We start from the raw sequence: 17,574 nt of genomic DNA on the forward strand, positions 1-17,574 counted from the left end.
CCTGCAACAAAAATAAAATAATAACCCAACATAAATACTCCCTGTCCGCTGTAGTCCATTTAATAACAAGTGTGACCGCTCTACCTGGCCTCAGGTGATACACTGACAGGAAGAGATCCTCCCATAGTGTATCACGCCGCCATGAGAGAGTTCACTGGAGTTCGTGCTCTCACTTATGGCACTGCAAGTGATAGTACGAACTACGGTGAATTCTCTTACGGCGGCGTGATACACTACGGGAGGATCACTTCCTGTCAGTGTATCACCGAAGGGTAGAGCGGTCACATCTCCTGATGTGACAGTTCTACATGTGAGATTGTCGTGCGACACTCATTATTAAATGGACTACGGCGGAAAGGTGAGTATATGGTGGTTTATTATTTTATTTTTATTACAGGAGATCGAGGGCATCGGGGAATTAGGTGTTGGGTGAGTATGAATTTTGTATGTGATTATGTAAATGTGTGGATTTTTTTTTACACTTGGAACACAGGCGCCAGATGATGGGACTACTGCCCCATCGTTGGCTTATGCTGGCACTGCTATATGTGACAGCAGACATAGCCGGATGGGAGCAGTAGTCCCATCAGATGATGCCTGGCTACACACCCAGACCCGCACACACACACACACCTGCACATACACACAGACATCCGCACATCTTCTCCGCTCACAGTCTTCACCCACACACTCTTCCTCCTTCCTTTTTACAGTGTTTTTGGCACGCAACTTTGCAGCTAATCTGCAGACCTTTTTACACCTGCGGTTTAGCTGCGGATTTGACTGACTCAATGTAAGTCAATGGGTACAGAAACGCTGCAGATCCGCAATTAAAACGCTGAGAATCAGTGCGGAATTTTCCACAGCATGTGCACATCAATTCTGGATTCCCATTAACATTGCCTGAGCACTCTTTGTGGATTTGGTGCAAATCCACACGGAAAACCTGCTGAGGATCTGCAACGTGTGCACATAGCCTAAATCAGAGGTGTCAAACTGCATTCCTCGAGGGCCGCCAACAGGTCATGTTTTCAGGATTTCCTTAGCATTCCCCAAGGTGCTGGAATCATTTTGTGCAGGTGATTAAATTATCACCTGTGCAATACAAGGAAATCCTGAAAACATGACCTGTTGGCGGCCCTCGAGGAATGCAGTTTGACACCTCTGGCCTAAATCTTCATCTCAGTAAGGCCTCTGTCACACATCAGTTTTTTGCCATCAGTCACAATCCAGTAGCTCGTCAGATCCGTCACAGATTGTGAAAAACTGATGTGATGGATTCGTTTTTTTCAGATCCGACTAGCGGATCTGGCTAATTGGATCCTAAATAAATTGGAGCATACTCAGTTAAAAAAAATAGATTCCGTCATTTGACGGATCCGGCGCCATAGGCTTCCATTCAACGGATCAATCGCTGTCCAATTTTTTGACATACACAAAAAACGTTACTTTGTTTGTTGTATCCGGCCGCTGGAAAATTTTCAACAAAAATTCGTTCCAGCGAACAATGGATGAAATGTGAGGCCTTCCATCGCTATGAGAAAAAAAATGATCAGGTGGCATTAGGCTACTTTCACACTAGCGTCGTTCGACGCACGTCGCAATGCGTCGTTTTGGAGAAAAAACGCATCCTGCAAAGTTGCCCGCAAGATGCGTTTTTTCTCCATACACTTGCATTAGCGACGCATTGCCACACGTCGCATCCGTTGTGCAACTGATGCATCGTGTTTTGGCGGACCGTTGGCACAAAAAAGTTCCATGTAACTTTTTTTGTGCATCGTGTCCGCCATTTTTGACTGCGCATGTACAGCCAAAAGTCCGCCCCCTCCTCCCCGGACATTACAATGGGGCAGCGGATGCGTTGTAAAATTGCATCCGCTGCCCACGTTGTGCTATATTAAAGGGACTCTGTCACCTGAATTTGGAGGGAACAATTTTCAGTCATAGGGGCGGGGTTTTCGGGTGTTTGATTCACCCTTTCCTTACCCGCTGGATGCAATATTGGATTGAAGTTCATTCTCTGTCCTGCGTAGTACATGCCTGCACAAGGCAATCTTGCCTTACGCAGGCGTGTACTATGGAGGACAGAGAATGAACTTCAATCCAATATTGCTGCCAGCATGCAGCCAGCGGGTAAGGAAAGGGTGAATCAAACACCCGAAAACCCTGCCCATATGACTGAAAATTGTTCCCTCCAAATTCAGGTGACAGAGTCCCTTTAAGGCTACTTTCACACTAGCGTTTTTCGGCAGATGTCGCAATGCGTAGTTTAGGAGAAAAAACGCATCCTGCAAAGTTGTCTGCAGGATGCGTTTTTTCACCATAGACTTACTTTAGCGACGCATTGCCACACTTCGCAACCGTCGTGCGACGGTTGCGTCGTGTTTTGGCACACCGCCGCCACAAAAAACGTTACATTTTACTTTTTTTGTGCGTCTAGTCCGCCATTTTCGACCGCGCATGCGCGGCCGAAACTCCACCCCCTCCTCCCCTGACCTTACAATGGGGCAGCGGAAGCGTCGGAAGACTGCTTCCGCTGCCCCAGTTGTGCTTTTCTTTTACAGCATGTGTCGGTACGTTGGCTCGACGCACTGCAACGGGCCCGTACCGATGCTAATGTGAAAGCAGCCTAAGGCTACTTTCACACTAGCGTTTTTTTCAATACGTCGCAATGCGTCGTTTTGGCAAAAAAACGCATCCTGCAAAAGTGCTTGCAGGATGCGTTTTTTCCCATTGACTAACATTAGCGACGCATTGACACACGTCGCAACCGTCGTTCGACGGTTGCGCCGTGTTGTGGCGGACCGTCGGCTGCAAAAAATGTTGCTTGTAATGTTTTTTGCGGCCGACGGACCGCCATTTCCGACCGCACCTGCGCGGCCGGAACTCCGCCCCCACCTCACAATGGGGCAGCGGATGCGCTGCAAAAATGCATCCGCTGCCCCCGTTGTGCGGCACAGAGAACGCTAGCGTCGGTAACCTCGGGCCGACGCACTGCGACCGGCCGAGCCCGACGCTAGTGTGAAAGAAGCCTAAGACACTGTCCGTTGGGCCGACGGTTTGCGACGGCCCGTACCGACGGACTAGTGTGAAAGTAGCCTAGTTGCCAGATTGGTTTTTTTTTCAAAATTTGACGGATTGCGACTGATAGCAAAAGACTGATGTGTGAAACGGGCCTTAAGAAAATATATTTATTGTTTAGAGGCCCAAACAGAAGAAGCTGTCAGTGTCCGTCCCTGCACACACACATCTACTGCACACACTGTCCGCCGCCGGTTACCGACCATTACCACCCTGTGGTGCCCACACGTGAGCCGAGTGCATTGTGTACACCACCAGACTGCGCTCCCACAGACAGCAGCGAAGTGGTTAACGTTCCCGCCAGTAAAATCCCCGCCAGAAAGCTCGAGCCTATTGTTCTACTACGTCATCAGCACGCCACGCCCACCCGCGCCGTGACGTTGTACGCGGCAGTAGAAGGCGGTTGTCGGTGAGAACTGACTGAGAGCAGTACCGGGAGATAAGTGGGAAAAGCGGCAGAGAGGTAGGTGGCGGGCATGTGCCGGTGCTGCTGCGCTGCGTGCCGGGCTAGCGGCCTGAGGTCGGTCCTGGACCCCGGGGCTATTGTGCAGATGTGCGGGATGATGGGACAATGTGCGAGAATGCAGTGGCGGGCAAGATGGCGTTGTGTGGCGGTGCTTCAGTAACGGCTCTTTCCCGCCATTGTATGTCTGCGGCGTGCGGGCGGGAAATCCCGGGCATGTGCGGCGGGCGCCGACTCACGTGCTCCTTCCCGGCCGCCGCCGCTTCTGTGGCGGAGCTCGGTAGTGAGCACGGCAAGTGTGTGGTGGCCGGTCCCGGCAGGACCACCGATATACTGCCGCGATAGCCCGCGCAGCGCCGGGCTGTAATCTGTGCACCTCTCTAGCAGTCGCGACAGAGTCCCGACATGAGCGCTGCAGTGGTGGCCGTGTAGTCCTCGCCGTGTATCTGTGTTTTCGCCAGAGACCTGCATGTACTAAAAGCTCTATGTATTTCACACACAGGACTTCATAGAGCCGCACAGCGATAAGGGGACCAGATAATAGTATTAAATGCAGGCCAGTCTGGAGACGCAGGTAGTAAGTGACTCTTCTATTGTTATGTATAAGTCATGTATACAGGGTGCGGGCCCGGTGGCCGCTCTGGGGGCCGCATGCGCGTCATTCCCGGTGGTAGTGAGAGGATGGTCAGCCCCGCTCATAGTCTCCCGGGCTGTACTGCGCATGCGTGCACAGGGGCGGGGCCGCGCTCACACCAGGCCTAGGGTGATCAGGAGCAGTGCGGCCACCGTGCATAACCGGTAGGTGGGGGCGGCGGCCGCGCTGAGCGGGGTGTGCCCGGGATCTCGGACGGTGCTTATTTGCGCGGCTAATGATGCAGCCCCCGGCTACAGCTTTATTACAGCGCCTGCTGGATGCACACCCAGAATGGATGGAGGCCTCTGCAGCCGTGTACATAGGGGCTGCCTCTGTGTGCTACATGGCTGCAGGCATCAGTGTCTGCCCTGGTGAAGGGACCTTGTGTAATGGGTAATGCAGTGCTCTAACATAGTCCACAGGGTGGGGGCGTTACCACAGGCCCACCATTCCCCCGACCATTCATTATGGCCAGAAGCTACACATGCCGGGCTACAGCCAGTATTTACATTGTACCTGTACTGATGACCAGACTTTAATACAAGTCATTGATGTGAGACCCCCAGCTAATTGGGACACGTTCTGGTTGTTCGTTTTAGAAACAAATTACCTACTGAATCTGTTATGCAAACTGAAGTGTGGGGTAGGGGCTATTGACGTCTGTGGAGTGCGCAGAAAAGTCAAGAATGCAGAACTTTCTTGAGGAAAAAAGCCAAAACATAATAATCAATGGGTCCCTTCTGCTTGATGCAGGAAGCTCTCCCATAAAAATATGTATTTTTAGTATATTGATATAGCCACCTACCCCCCCCTCTCCGTGTCCAGCACCATTTTCCTGACATCACTGCAATGCAATTCAGACAATCTGGCTCGCTCTGTGAGCCACAAGTCTTACAATGTAGTCTATGGAGAACTGCTCTGAGGCTCCATAAAGTTGCACTGTAAGGCTATGTGCACATGTTGCGGATTCGGCTTAGGAATTTCTGGTGCGGATTCTCTCTCCTGGCAGAAAACACACCTGCGTTTTTTTGTGCGTTTTTGCTGCGGTTTTCTTGCAGATTAGCTGCGTTTTTTACTCCTGTGGTTTTCTATAATGGAATGGGTACAAAAACGCTGCAGATTCACAAAAAAGAATTGACATGCTACTTCTTTAAAACCGCAGCGGATTTTCCGCAAAGTGTGCACAGCATTTTTTTTTTCTCATTGATTTACATTGTACTATAAATCAATTGCGGATCTGCAGCGTTTCTGCACTGCAAAAAATGCTGCGGATCCGCAGAGAATCCTCAACGTGTGCACATACCCTAAAAGCCACTCTTGGGACACGCAGAGCGCAGCATGACCCTGGGGAATCTGCAGATGTCACTGAAGTGGAGCAGAATGGCGCTGGATCCTGGAGAGCAATGGTAATTGTGTATATTGATACGTACACTACATGCACAGATACTAAATAAAAAATGGGAACACTTTAATGCAACAGTCTAGTTTAGAAACAAAATGTGCGACTGGTCATGTGAACAGAACCTAAACTCTCGCTACCTCACTGTTCAGCGTCTACTCAGCTGTTGTGGATTAACTATTCATTCTGGAGCAGAGCTGCAGCAGCCGCTCCAGTGTGCCAGGGCAGTGTTGTCCACTCCAAGCATTGTTTGCATCCAGCCAGAGCTTTTGGTAGCAGATCAGTGGTTCTGTTGTGGGGGGAGGGCGCTCGCCCCCTCCCCTGAGATTTGAGATTGAAGTCCCATCTTAAGAATAAGTAGTCCATATCTGTGTAGTGGGGAAACCCCATCACATCACATGCCATGCACCTTGCAGTTCTTCACTGCTATTTAATTTTTGCCTGTTGTGTGAAAACTACCATTTTGCTGAAAGTAGCGGTTGCGCTCAGTCTGTGTTGTGGCACATTAGTGACAATTCCCACCAGAATGCCTACTGCTGGCTCATGGTTTCTGTGTAGCTGAACAGCTAATGGCAGATGAGGAAATTCATGTTACTTTCCAGGATTTTACCAGATCTTATTATGGTTGGAGCACTGCATGGTCATTTACACGTGTACCACAAAACCTTAGTTATATCTTGTATGCTTTAAATGCATGATAATCTTTTAAAGGGTTTGTACAAAGTTAGTTATCTCATAGATGTCATGGGTGGTAACTTATTGATTGCTGGGGGTCTTATCAATGGGATCCCCACTGAACCCGATTGCAGTGGCCTGCGTGATTCCTATCTATATAGAGTTACAAATGCCCCAGACATGGATGTTAAGTCTTGTTCTCAGGATTAGTGGGGGGTCCCAGCAGTTGGATCCCCAGCAATCCGTAAGTTGTCCCAAATCCCATAAGGGATGACTTATTAACTTGATACAACCCCTTTACATTTTTAAGGGTGTATATATGATACATAATTTAAAAGCTAATGTTTTTGGCCTGTTTAGTACTTTTATAATTTTTTTTTTTAATTTCTTGTCACCTTGACAGAAAATGGGGAAGAAGCAGAATGGAAAGGGCAAGAAAGTGGAAGAAGCAGAACCTGAAGAGTTTGTAGTTGAAAAGGTTCTGGACAGACGTGTTGTAAATGGGAAGGTTGAATATTATCTAAAGTGGAAAGGGTTCACAGAGTAAGTGTCATGGCCCACCCACCTTTCCCAAACACTTGGTCAAAAGATAAATGTGTTTTCTCTCAAATATTGTTTCCTTTGATTATTTCCAGAGGTTCAGTCATGTATACATTGATATATACTAGTTAAAGCCAGAATACATACAAGGGTGTTCATGGTGCAGACGTTGGCATTTACCATCAATCATGAAATGGTATTTGTTTGACAGGAGTGACCATGTACTTGTCTCTACCGTCTGTCCTGCTGCTTGGTTGTCTAAGGCTTTCTCATTTCTTTCATTCCTATACTCAGTTGTCTCGTGGGCGCTTACGTCCTCGCCTCTGCAAAACTGAATTTGGGAAGCTGGGGCTATTGACTAGTGGTGTGGACAGTTATCGTGCACCCTGTTGTGCATCGTGTAGGGGCATATATACGCCTACAGTAGGTGGACACTTGGATGTAATGGACTGCTTCTGAGTGTCCGCCTCTGGTAGGCATATACACCTAAAAAATGATGCTCTGCTGGCACCATTATAGTCAATGGCTCCCTCAGCATATACTCTGAAATGCTGTTCTGTGTTGAGTTCGGATGGAAGCCCTGATGGGACGGCTAAGCACAGGGGATGAATGCAATGTGAAAGGGGCACAAGATGCAGAATTATCAGTTCATTTTCCCCATTGTAGGGGGTCTTGCATTGGAACTTTAAATTCTCACCTGTGGAGACCCATCCTGCAAAGCTAGGACTGCTCAAAGTTTACTCTTTTAACCCATTGTTTTACTTCACAGTAAGGACCTTTGTTTTTGAATACCTATTTTGAAGCACTGCTCTTGAATACTAGCGCTCCTCCCCCCTCCTGCTAGCACACTTTATAGATCCATGCATCCTGGAGATAGTAAACAATTACTATTCATTGGCTATGGACAATGCACTTTCAGCTTTATTGGTTTATGTGCATCTGGGCCGGTTTATTAATCAATTGAACCTAAGTAAAATTGGTCTTATTATTACTGGTATGATTGCAGCCTAAACCTGTACTTTAAGATATGTACATAAGTCCTGTAATCATCTGTTGGAACGGAACCAGCAGCTATCCACTGTCAAAGTTCTGCAGACACAACTTTTGTTCTTGGTAAAAATATATATATATATATATATATATATATATATATATATATATATATATATATATATATTTATTGGTCTCTGATGGATCCGGTTTTTAATTATAGCTCTATGATCTGTTGTCCATAGATTGTATTTTTTGCTTTGTACGATGCACTCTTTCCCCCCCCCCCCCCAAATTTGATGGGGGGGGGGGATTGGGGGTGCATCTTAGAAAGCGAACATGCCTTACTGGGGGGGAGGTGTCCGGGTGACTCTGGGTGCCTGGCGATTGCTGGCAGTCGGTGTCAGGTGCTGCCCGGGGCTGTGCCGACATTTTGCGACAGGCCAGAGCCCCGGCACTTCTAGGGTTTCACGTGCGCCGGCCATATTCCTGGAGACCAGTGCATGTGGAACCCTGGAAGTGCCGGGGCTCTGGCCTGTCGCAAAATGTCGGCAGAGCGCCAGACACCCACGCAGCACCGTTGGGCACCCGGAGACACCCCGCAGCAGCATGCCACACATCGGAGCCCTCACCCATCCCGGCCTGGAGCATCACCCCACTCCTGCCTCCTCCAGCAGTGACCCTGGGACCCCGCTTCACTGCAGCCACCACCCCCGGTAAGCAATAAGATGCAAGGATTATAAGAAGCACCACCAATTTATTAAAAAAAAAATTTTCTTTTCTCCTCAAAATTTGGGGTGCGTCTTATAATCTGAAAAATACGGTACTTAAATGTTTAAAACCCGATCCAGCTTAAATCAGTTTTTAAAAAAACTGACAGTTGTGCTTACTCAACATTTTTGACAAGATTAGCCTTAGGTAGCAAGTGACCCTGATTTCTGCTCTGTTCCTACTTTGTTTTCATTGAAATGGCTGTTTATTAGCTGCATCTCTGGAGTCGTCGATTCATGAGTTGCACATATAAAGCTGTCAGTGGTGGGAGAAGACCACAGCTCATAAACCCTTCCCTCAGGTTGTTTGGCATGTGTTGGGTGAAACTTTACCTACATCCCAGTAACATGTCATTTTGGCACAAAACATTGTCGTATATGTAACAATGAATCATCCAAAGCGTTAATATAAGTACTAGTAGTATTTATACTGGTGACTTTTGCTCACTATTTCATCAGTTTTTGTAAGTCAAAACATACAGATTTCAATCTCTTAAAGGGAACGTTTCATCAGAAAGTGCTGTTAATCTGCAGGTTAACAGCGTTATAATGCTGGTTGGTGTCCGCACGTAGCTTAACCACTTTCACATGTCAGCTGATATATACAGTTGACATGTGCCCGCAACAGCTGCGGGTGAAATCGCCATCCACCTGCTGTTGTAAAATGCCACTTTCTGACAGCGTTATTTAATCCTTTCTGCCATCGGACGGAATAGTACTTCCGATGGCAGATCCCCTGCTTTGATACAGGCTCACTACTGGAGCCCGCATCAAAGCTGGGACATGTGAGCTGTTTTGTACAGCTGACATGTGCCTGCAATAGCACCACCCGCAACTATTAACTAGTTAAATGCCGCTGACAGCGGCATATAACAAGCGCTTCCGGCATCGGAACCATTCATGTGATCGGGGATCATCCGTGCGGTGGCATAACAACCAGAGGTCTTCTGAAGAATCAACCCTACACATTTGGTGTCAGAGTTCAGAATTGCCCGATCTATCGATTAAAGAATTGACCTGATCGCTAAATGGCCTAGCGAGAAAAATTAAAACTCTAGAATTTTTTTTGGTCGCCATGACACTGCATTAAAATGCAATAAAGGGCGATCAAAATAACGTATCTGCATTAAAAACGTCAGCTCAGCGCGCAAAAAATAAGCCCTCGCCCGACCCGAGATTCCAAAAATTGGAGACGCACAGGTTTTTTTTATTTTTAGTTTTGTATTTTTTTTATATTTTTTTAAGCAAATTTTGGAAACACTTTTTTATCACCACTTAGAAAAAATAAAACCTAGAGATCTTTGGTGTCTATGAACTTGCAATGACCTGGAGAATCATTATGGCAGGTCAATTTTGCATTTAGTGAACCTAGCAAAAAAGCCAAACAAAAAACAAGTTTGGGATTGCACTTTTGCAATTTCACCACACTTGGTATTTTTTTTTCCCGTTTTCTAGTGCACGACATGGTAAAACCAATGGTGTTGTTCAAAAGTACAACTCGTCCTGCAAAAAAAAAATAAGCCCTCACTTGGCCATATTGACGGAAAAATAAGTTATGGCTCTGGGAAGGAGGGGAGTGAAAAACGAAAACTCAAAACCGGAAAAAGCTACGGGGTTATCTTGCATTTCTGGAAAGCGTACTGGAAATCCAACCCATCGATGACCCCCGTCACATGATTGTGGGTCACCGATGAGTTGACATGACAACCAGAGGTCCCCAGCAGACCTCTACGGCTGTCACTGCCAAATTGCTATGAGCGCCACCCAGTGGTCGTTGCTCATAGCAAGTGATAATTTTTGCTACATGCAGAGGGAGTGTTGGCCAGGGCCAGTGGTACGATTACAGCCGCCGCTCTATTGTCAGAGCGGTGACTGAACCGGTGTCGGCACGTACTCCTTGACTGAAACCAGAACGCTGTAGGGGAGAATAAAGTTGACTTTCTCCCTGCCACGTTCTTCCTACGTGCAGGCACCAGGCAGCATTATAGCCCTATTCACCTGCAGGTTAATATCATTTTTTGTTTTTTCTGGTGCAGGTTCCCTTTTATTATAGTCTTAGGCTACGTTCACATTTGCGTTGTGCGCCACAGCGTCGGGCGCTGCAGCGTCGCCGCATGCGTCATGCGCCCCTATATTTAACATGGGGAGCATGGACATGCGTTGCGTTTTGGGACGCATGCATTCTTTTAGGCGCAAGCGTCATGACGCAGAGGACGCAGCATGTTGCATTTTTTTTTGCATTCAAAAATAGAACGCATGCGTCGCAAAACACAGCGTTGTGCATGCGTTGTTCCTGCGTTGTGCGTTGCCGACGCTGCGGCGCACAAAGCAAATGTGAACGTAGCCTTACCCCTGAGTAAACTAAATGTGACTTAATTTCACATTACTGGACTCGCTTGGACCTGAAAGTGGAAAACCCCTTTAACATATACACCCTGGTAAGGATTTAAAATCCTCAGCACTGATTAGCTTGCTGTAGTTTTTTAATCTCTTGCTATGGTGGCATTGTAGATATACTGCAAGGTAATCTGCAGCCGAAAATAAACATGTATGCTTTGTTTAAACTAGCCTTTAGTACACACTTGAGCTTTTTTTTTTTTTTTTGTCTGACTTTCTCAAAACTTATTGAAGCAAGCATATTTACATAAAGTGATTTATGAGTGACCAATATCCCATCCCGAAACTGGGAGTACACAAATATGCATATAGGACCAATAAGGACCAGCTGCCACAATATACCAAACGAAAAACAGCAAAGAACTAACAGCCATGAAGTCCAGTAAAATACAATTTTATTATTACAAATAGTAAAAACACCAGACAAAAACAGGTCATATGGTACAGGAAATTAGGGCACACATGTAAACACGGCCAAGCAAAACCGGGACAAACCACCAGCCTATAGCCAGATCACTAGCAGAGGTACGGGATATTAAAGTAAATGCCCATGTTAGTAAAGACAGTGCAGATAGATCAATGCTTAAACATGGGACCATTATAAATGGCATTACCATATCATTGCCATATCAGCATTTGTTACGTACCAGGTCTTTACTAACATGGGCATTTACTTTAATATCCCTTACCTCTGCTAGTGATCTGGCTATAGGCTGGTGGTTTGTCCCGGTTTTGCTTGGCCGTGTTTACATATGTGCCCTAATTTCCTGTACCATATGACCTGTTTTTGTCTGGTGTTTTTACTATTTGTAATAAAATTATATTTTACTGGACTTCATGGCTGTTAGTTCTTTGCTTTTTCTCAAAACTTGTAGATTTATTTTGTTCTGTATGAGATGTATACTATTCTTAGTCATCTTTGTCTTACAGCGCAGACAATACTTGGGAACCAGAAGAGAACTTGGACTGTCCAGAGTTAATTGAAGCTTTTCTCAACTCGCAAAAAGCTGGCAAAGAAAAAACCGATGGCAACAAGCGAAAATCTGTGTCAGACAGTGAATCTGAAGAAAGCAAGACAAAAAAGAAACGAGAATCGGTATTATGATCTCCTAATTCTCACTGATGGTTGACAATGTAATCACTTATGTCCTCTAACGCAATTGGAACAGGTTTAGAAGTGTTTAAATTTGAGTTTGCTGTAATTGTGGTAGAGACCTTAACCACACATCTAAATATTAGCCACTGCAGGTAAACAGATTCTTTAAAACTGATGATGAAGTTTCTTGGTTAACACTGAGTGTATAAACCCACTGCCCTGTCGGGGAGCCTATATAGTGGGTCGCTGCTTTGAGTGATGCACTTTGTGGTGACATCACAATACTGTGCCTTTTTTTTTTTTTTTTGTTGCTGCTAGAACTAGATATAATATAGCAATGTGTTCAGACTGTTGCTTTTAAATACGCTTCTTTTTTTTTTTTCGTCCAACTTGTGTCTGATTTGGTATTACCCTCTCACCCCCATTATAAGCCACTGCCAGAGGTTTCTTATATGGTTCTTCAATACAAATAAAAGCATTGGGTGCCCAATTCTTCTTTCTTCATGTGAGTCATGAGACTCCGATTAAATGGTTGCTCAGTCCTGCCCAAATCATTTATTTAATCTTGCTTGTGTGTATTGGGGATCCAGTTGCTGCTTTGTGCTGGTGTTCCAACATTTTTTTTTTTTCTCATACTTAACATTGTTTAGGCTGACAAACCAAGAGGCTTCACTAGAAATTTAGAACCAGAGAGGATAATTGGAGCTACAGACAGCAGCGGGGAGCTGATGTTCCTTATGAAATGGTATGTAATGTGTTCTGGTTACATGATCTGGTGCAATAACTTTTTTCCACTAGTTTCAACTTCGCTGCAATTATTGGGGAGTGGACATTATGTTTAAATTGCTGCATTTTTTTTTGTTAAATCCCTAAATATATGCAAAAAAGTTAGTTATTAAAAACCACTTGCTGAGTAGCTTCATTTTCATCTACCTCCTACAACCCCTGTGTAGATCTAATGCATCTCCAGAGTGGCAGGTAACAAATCTAATCCTATAGCTATTATCAATGCCCTACATCTCGCCAATAGAAATACAGTAGGTGATTGATGTAACTTTGGCATCTGACTAAAGTGGTTGTCTGTTTAAAGGGAACCTGTCACCAGGTTTGACAGGAATGAGATATGGCCACCACTTTTCAGGCCTGATATAATGCATTATACAGGGTGGGCCATTTATATGGATACACCTGGGTGGGCCATTTATAAAGTTAAATTCAAAATGGCCACCATGATCACCACTAGTGATGAGCTAGTGTACTCGTTGCTCGAGTTTTCCCGAGCATGCTCGGGTGATATCCGAGTATCTGTTGGTGTTCGGCGATTAACCCCTTCACGACATGCGCTGTACTAGTACAGCGCATGTCATGTCTCCCACTTTGATGTGGGCTCTAGCGCTGTTTTGTACAGCTGACATGTGCACGGAACAGCAGCGGGTGGAATCGCGATCCACCTGCTGCTATTAACTAGTTAAATGCTGCTGTCAAAAAATAGCTTAGACATGTTTGGTGTCTATGAACTCGCAATGACCTGGAGAATCACATTGGCAGGTCAGTTTTAGCATTTAGTGAGCCTAGCAAAAAAGCCAAACAAGTGTGGGATTACACTTTTTTGGGAAATTTTTTTTTTTTTCCCCCCTGTTTTCTAGTACAAGACATGGTAAAACCAATGGTGTCGTTCAAAAGTGCGACTCGTCCCCCAAAAAATAAGCCCTCACATGGCCATATTGACGGGAAAAATAAGTTATGGCTCTGGGAAGGAGGGGAGTGAAAAACAAAAGGCTGTGTCTTGAAGGTGTTAAGTTTTCATCGCCGCAGCTGAATGATTTACAGCTACTAGACGGCTTGATTACTTGTGAGGATTCCCTAGAAACCACCACCCATCTTGAAAAGTTTCCCCCTCCCCATATACTAATGTGCCACAAACAGGAAGTTCATATCACAAACTATTCCCATTTTATTTAGGTGTATCCATATACACGGCCCACCCAGGTCTATCCATATAAATGAACCACCCTGTAGAATGCTGTATCTGCCTCTGACCTGCAAGACAAGAAAGACCCTTTATTATGCTTGCCTGTAGGGTGGTCTGGTCCTATGCCTCCCTTGCGATGCTGTCCTTTCTTGCTTTGTGTGGATGACACGTCCTTATGTCTTCCACAGTCTCCCTGGCATCGTGCTACTGCGCAGATGTACTTCTTTCCCCTGACTAGGGCAGAGTAAAGTACTAAGTGCGTCGGAGCTCTTTGACCTTTCCCTGCTCTTATGCATGGTCGTACTTTATTCTGCCCTAGCTAGGGCAGAGAATTGTCTGTGCTGGAGCACAATGCCGGAGACACTGGATGTTGTAGGATGCGCCATCCACGCGATGCAAGAAGAAACGCCAGTGACACCCTTTGGCCTGGACCGCCCTGCTGGTGCACTTTAAAGAAATGGTTGGAAGGTTATATAAATTTCATCCAAATCCCCCATCTATTTGGTGCCATGATCTAAACTAATTTCTAATATGCTTGCTTTTAAAACGCCCTACTGTTCCTTAACTACACCATCTGACTGCTCCTGTACTTCCCCCGCCGCCTTCCTCAAGTGACATCACTTGTGAACATGGCACTTTTGTCTGCATGCTGCCAGGTACTCTGACGCCGCACACTAGCAGTGCACTCTCCTCTGTTGCCAACTTACCACTGCTGATCTAAGCCTTCAACAGTGTGCCCAGTGATTGCTGATCACACAAACCGCTAGGATGAGCCCAGCCACTGAAACATGTCTGACTCTGTTCCAGGGTGGGGGCTGAGGCAGTAGCGGCAGCCTCTGCCCCTGATAATCCTTGGTTTGAGTATCCCAACATGCACTGGATTTTTCTATTAAAGTGTAACCATTTAGGAAGTTGGGGGTGCTGGTAAGTTATGGTAGTTGGGGGGGGGGGGGACGGTAGGGAATTCTTAATGTAAGTATATTAGAAAATAGTTTGCAACACTAATTAGGGTTTTAGATGAAAATTTTCTTTGGACCACCACTCGTAACTCTTTAAGGACCTGTAGACCCCAAACTGTAGGAAGTGAAAAATATTTTATCAGGCTTGATGTGTTTGGAAAATAAAGTTGGTGGATATGGCTTTTACAGCAGTGTTTCCCAACTCCAGTCCCCACATGGCCCCCAACACATCATGTTTTCAGGATTTCCTTAGTATTGCACAGGTGATGGAATTACCAAGCCGTCAGAAACTGCCACACTGTCTGCACAACACTGGAAGTCCTGAGAACGTGACTTGCTGTGTCTGAGGACTAGAGTTTAAGAAATACTGCTTTAGAGGGTACTTGCCAATTACACGGAACCTGGCAGTGACTTTGGCTGTGTTATTGCAGTCATGTATGACTTGGAAACCGTGCACTGTTTCCGAAAAGCCATACTGTAGAAAGCTGTTTGGGCTATGTTTCTTTGACTAGTCCAAGAGGCCAGTGTCTGGCGTCTACTCCCCCCACCTCCTAGCATTTTGTGGTGAGACCTGTCTGTCTTATAGATTGAGGTGGGGAGAAGCTGCCAGGGACCTGCACCTTTCACTAGTCATCCAAGATTCATCCCAGCAGATTTCTTTAGAAAGGTGTTCTTCTCCCCCCCCCCCCACACTCCTCTTCCTCCCTGAAATGTCTGTGTTTCAGAATACAACATGCATAACGGTAATAGCGCAGCTGCCCTTGGGTTCATTCTGTCAAGTTTGGCCAACTTGAATCGACGGATTTTCTATGAAAGGTAATGGTGCTGCTTTTGGCACCCCTGTAGTCACATGTTGCTGCCGACTGACATGTTACATGCCAACTCAATGGCCATCTGTGCAGTGCGTGGGCAAGGATTTGACATGTTGGCTTTCAGGTGTCTCCCTCTGTTAAACATGCTCTTGACTGAACAAGTGCTTGCTCCTGAGAGAAGGTCTGGTAGCTGCAAACTTGACCATTTATACCTAGTGCAGGGCCAAAAGGTGCAAGGTATCATGTCTGTTCTGATGAGTGTTCCTTCTTGGTGTTTTGAAGCATTTGACGATAGTGACATTTATTCTACATCAACCTTCGTTGTTGCTCTGAATTTGAGTCTTGCATAAGTCTGGGTTTGAACATATGACGTATTCTTGCAGGAAAGACTCGGATGAAGCGGATTTGGTCCCAGCAAAAGAAGCAAACATGAAATGTCCTCAAGTTGTAATTGCATTTTATGAAGAAAGATTAACATGGCACTCTTGTCCAGAAGATGAAGCGCAATAAAGTCATTGGTAGACTTGTGTTCTTTTTACTGATTTTTATTTTATTTTCTTTTGGCCACCTGAAGCATAAGGTTATTTTAATTTAGGTTGTTTTCTTTTCTGTTTCTGAATAAACCACACCAGTAATTTGGCTAAATGTGGCCCCCCCAAAAAATGTACCTGGCCTTGTAGAGCATCTGATACATACATGTATTGGCTCTGTCTAGACCTTTTTTTTATGAATCTTCAATCTACTGAAGTCAAGCATCTATAATACAGACTTGCAAGTGTTTTGTAGCCTTCAATTGATGTGCATGTTAATGCTGTAGCCCAATCTTTATCATTAGGTTGTTAGCTCTGGTGCTTCAGTAGAAGTGCTCCGGAGACCTCTGTAGTAAGTGGAATGTTACCTGACTGTATATTGTTTACTTCAATGTAAATACTGGTGAGCAGTGTTCAATAAATAGTTTTATATTCTCATGTGTGACTCCAGCCTCATGTGCATGATCATGTTAATCTTAAAGGGTAATGGTACTGTCACATAACTTCTCATAAGCTGGCCCGTGTATATGAGGAATAACACTGGCCATTATTGCTTGTATTGTGCATTTTTCCCTTCTGCAGGCGTCAGCTCTAACTAGCAGACAAGTCTGAGCTGGTGGCAGATAATGGGCTCTACTTCAGGACTCCACAGGCAGCTCGCTGTCAAAATGGAGCTGCAGAGGATTGATGGGGAGGAAAATGTTTTTTTGTTTTTTTTATGCTTTATTTGTGGTGCAAAGCTCTCCTTTTCTTGCCAGTGCGGATAAAACTTTAAAGGTAACCTGTTACCTGGTATAATTGTTAACCTGCAGATATTGGGCTTACTCTGCAGGTTAACGGTGTTCATTCTGGTGACTGCTTTCCTTTAAAGCAGTCTTGCAGAATGGGTGTGTCAGCAAGCCAAGCAAATTCCTAATTTACTCCCAAGTGGTGTAAATTATGACAAATGTATTGAAGTCCACAACAGTCTTTGCTGGTGATCATAGAGGAAAGATCAGCACCACTGCTGAAGTATACATGCTTGAGGGAAGGACTGCAGTGCTGACTTAACCCCTTCCCGACATTTGACGTACTATCCCGTCAAGGTGGGGTGGGCCCCCATGACCACCGACGGGATAGTACGTCATACGCGATCGGCCACGCTCACGGGGGGAGCGCGGCCGATCGCGGCCGGGTGTCGGCTGCATATCGCAGCTGACATCCGGCACTATGTGCCAGGAGCGGTCACGGACCGCTCCCGGCACATTAACCCCCGG

At 45.7% G+C, this 17,574-nt stretch overlaps 1 protein-coding gene across 3 annotated transcripts; it reads left to right on the plus strand.

Annotated features, from left to right (window-relative positions):
- Window positions 1-3,311: 3,311 nt before the first annotated feature.
- CBX3 (chromobox 3) lies at window positions 3,312-16,756 on the plus strand. 3 transcript variants are annotated; one of them, XM_077268797.1, is made up of 6 exons: window positions 3,407-3,544; window positions 4,047-4,121; window positions 6,656-6,795; window positions 11,880-12,045; window positions 12,696-12,790; window positions 16,172-16,756. In XM_077268797.1, the coding sequence occupies exons 2-6, from the start codon at window positions 4,095-4,097 to the stop codon at window positions 16,296-16,298; spliced, it is 555 nt and encodes a 184-aa protein (XP_077124912.1). In that variant the 5' UTR covers window positions 3,407-3,544; window positions 4,047-4,094; the 3' UTR covers window positions 16,299-16,756. The 3 variants fall into 3 exon arrangements, with proteins under 3 accessions (XP_077124914.1, XP_077124912.1, XP_077124913.1); XM_077268798.1 differs by having other exon boundaries at window positions 4,047-4,118; XM_077268799.1 differs by lacking the exon at window positions 4,047-4,121 and having other exon boundaries at window positions 3,312-3,544.
- Window positions 16,757-17,574: the final 818 nt, after the last annotated feature.

Source organism: Ranitomeya variabilis, chromosome 6 (genome assembly GCF_051348905.1).
Source record: "Ranitomeya variabilis isolate aRanVar5 chromosome 6, aRanVar5.hap1, whole genome shotgun sequence".
NCBI classification, from domain to species: Eukaryota; Metazoa; Chordata; class Amphibia; order Anura; family Dendrobatidae; genus Ranitomeya; species Ranitomeya variabilis.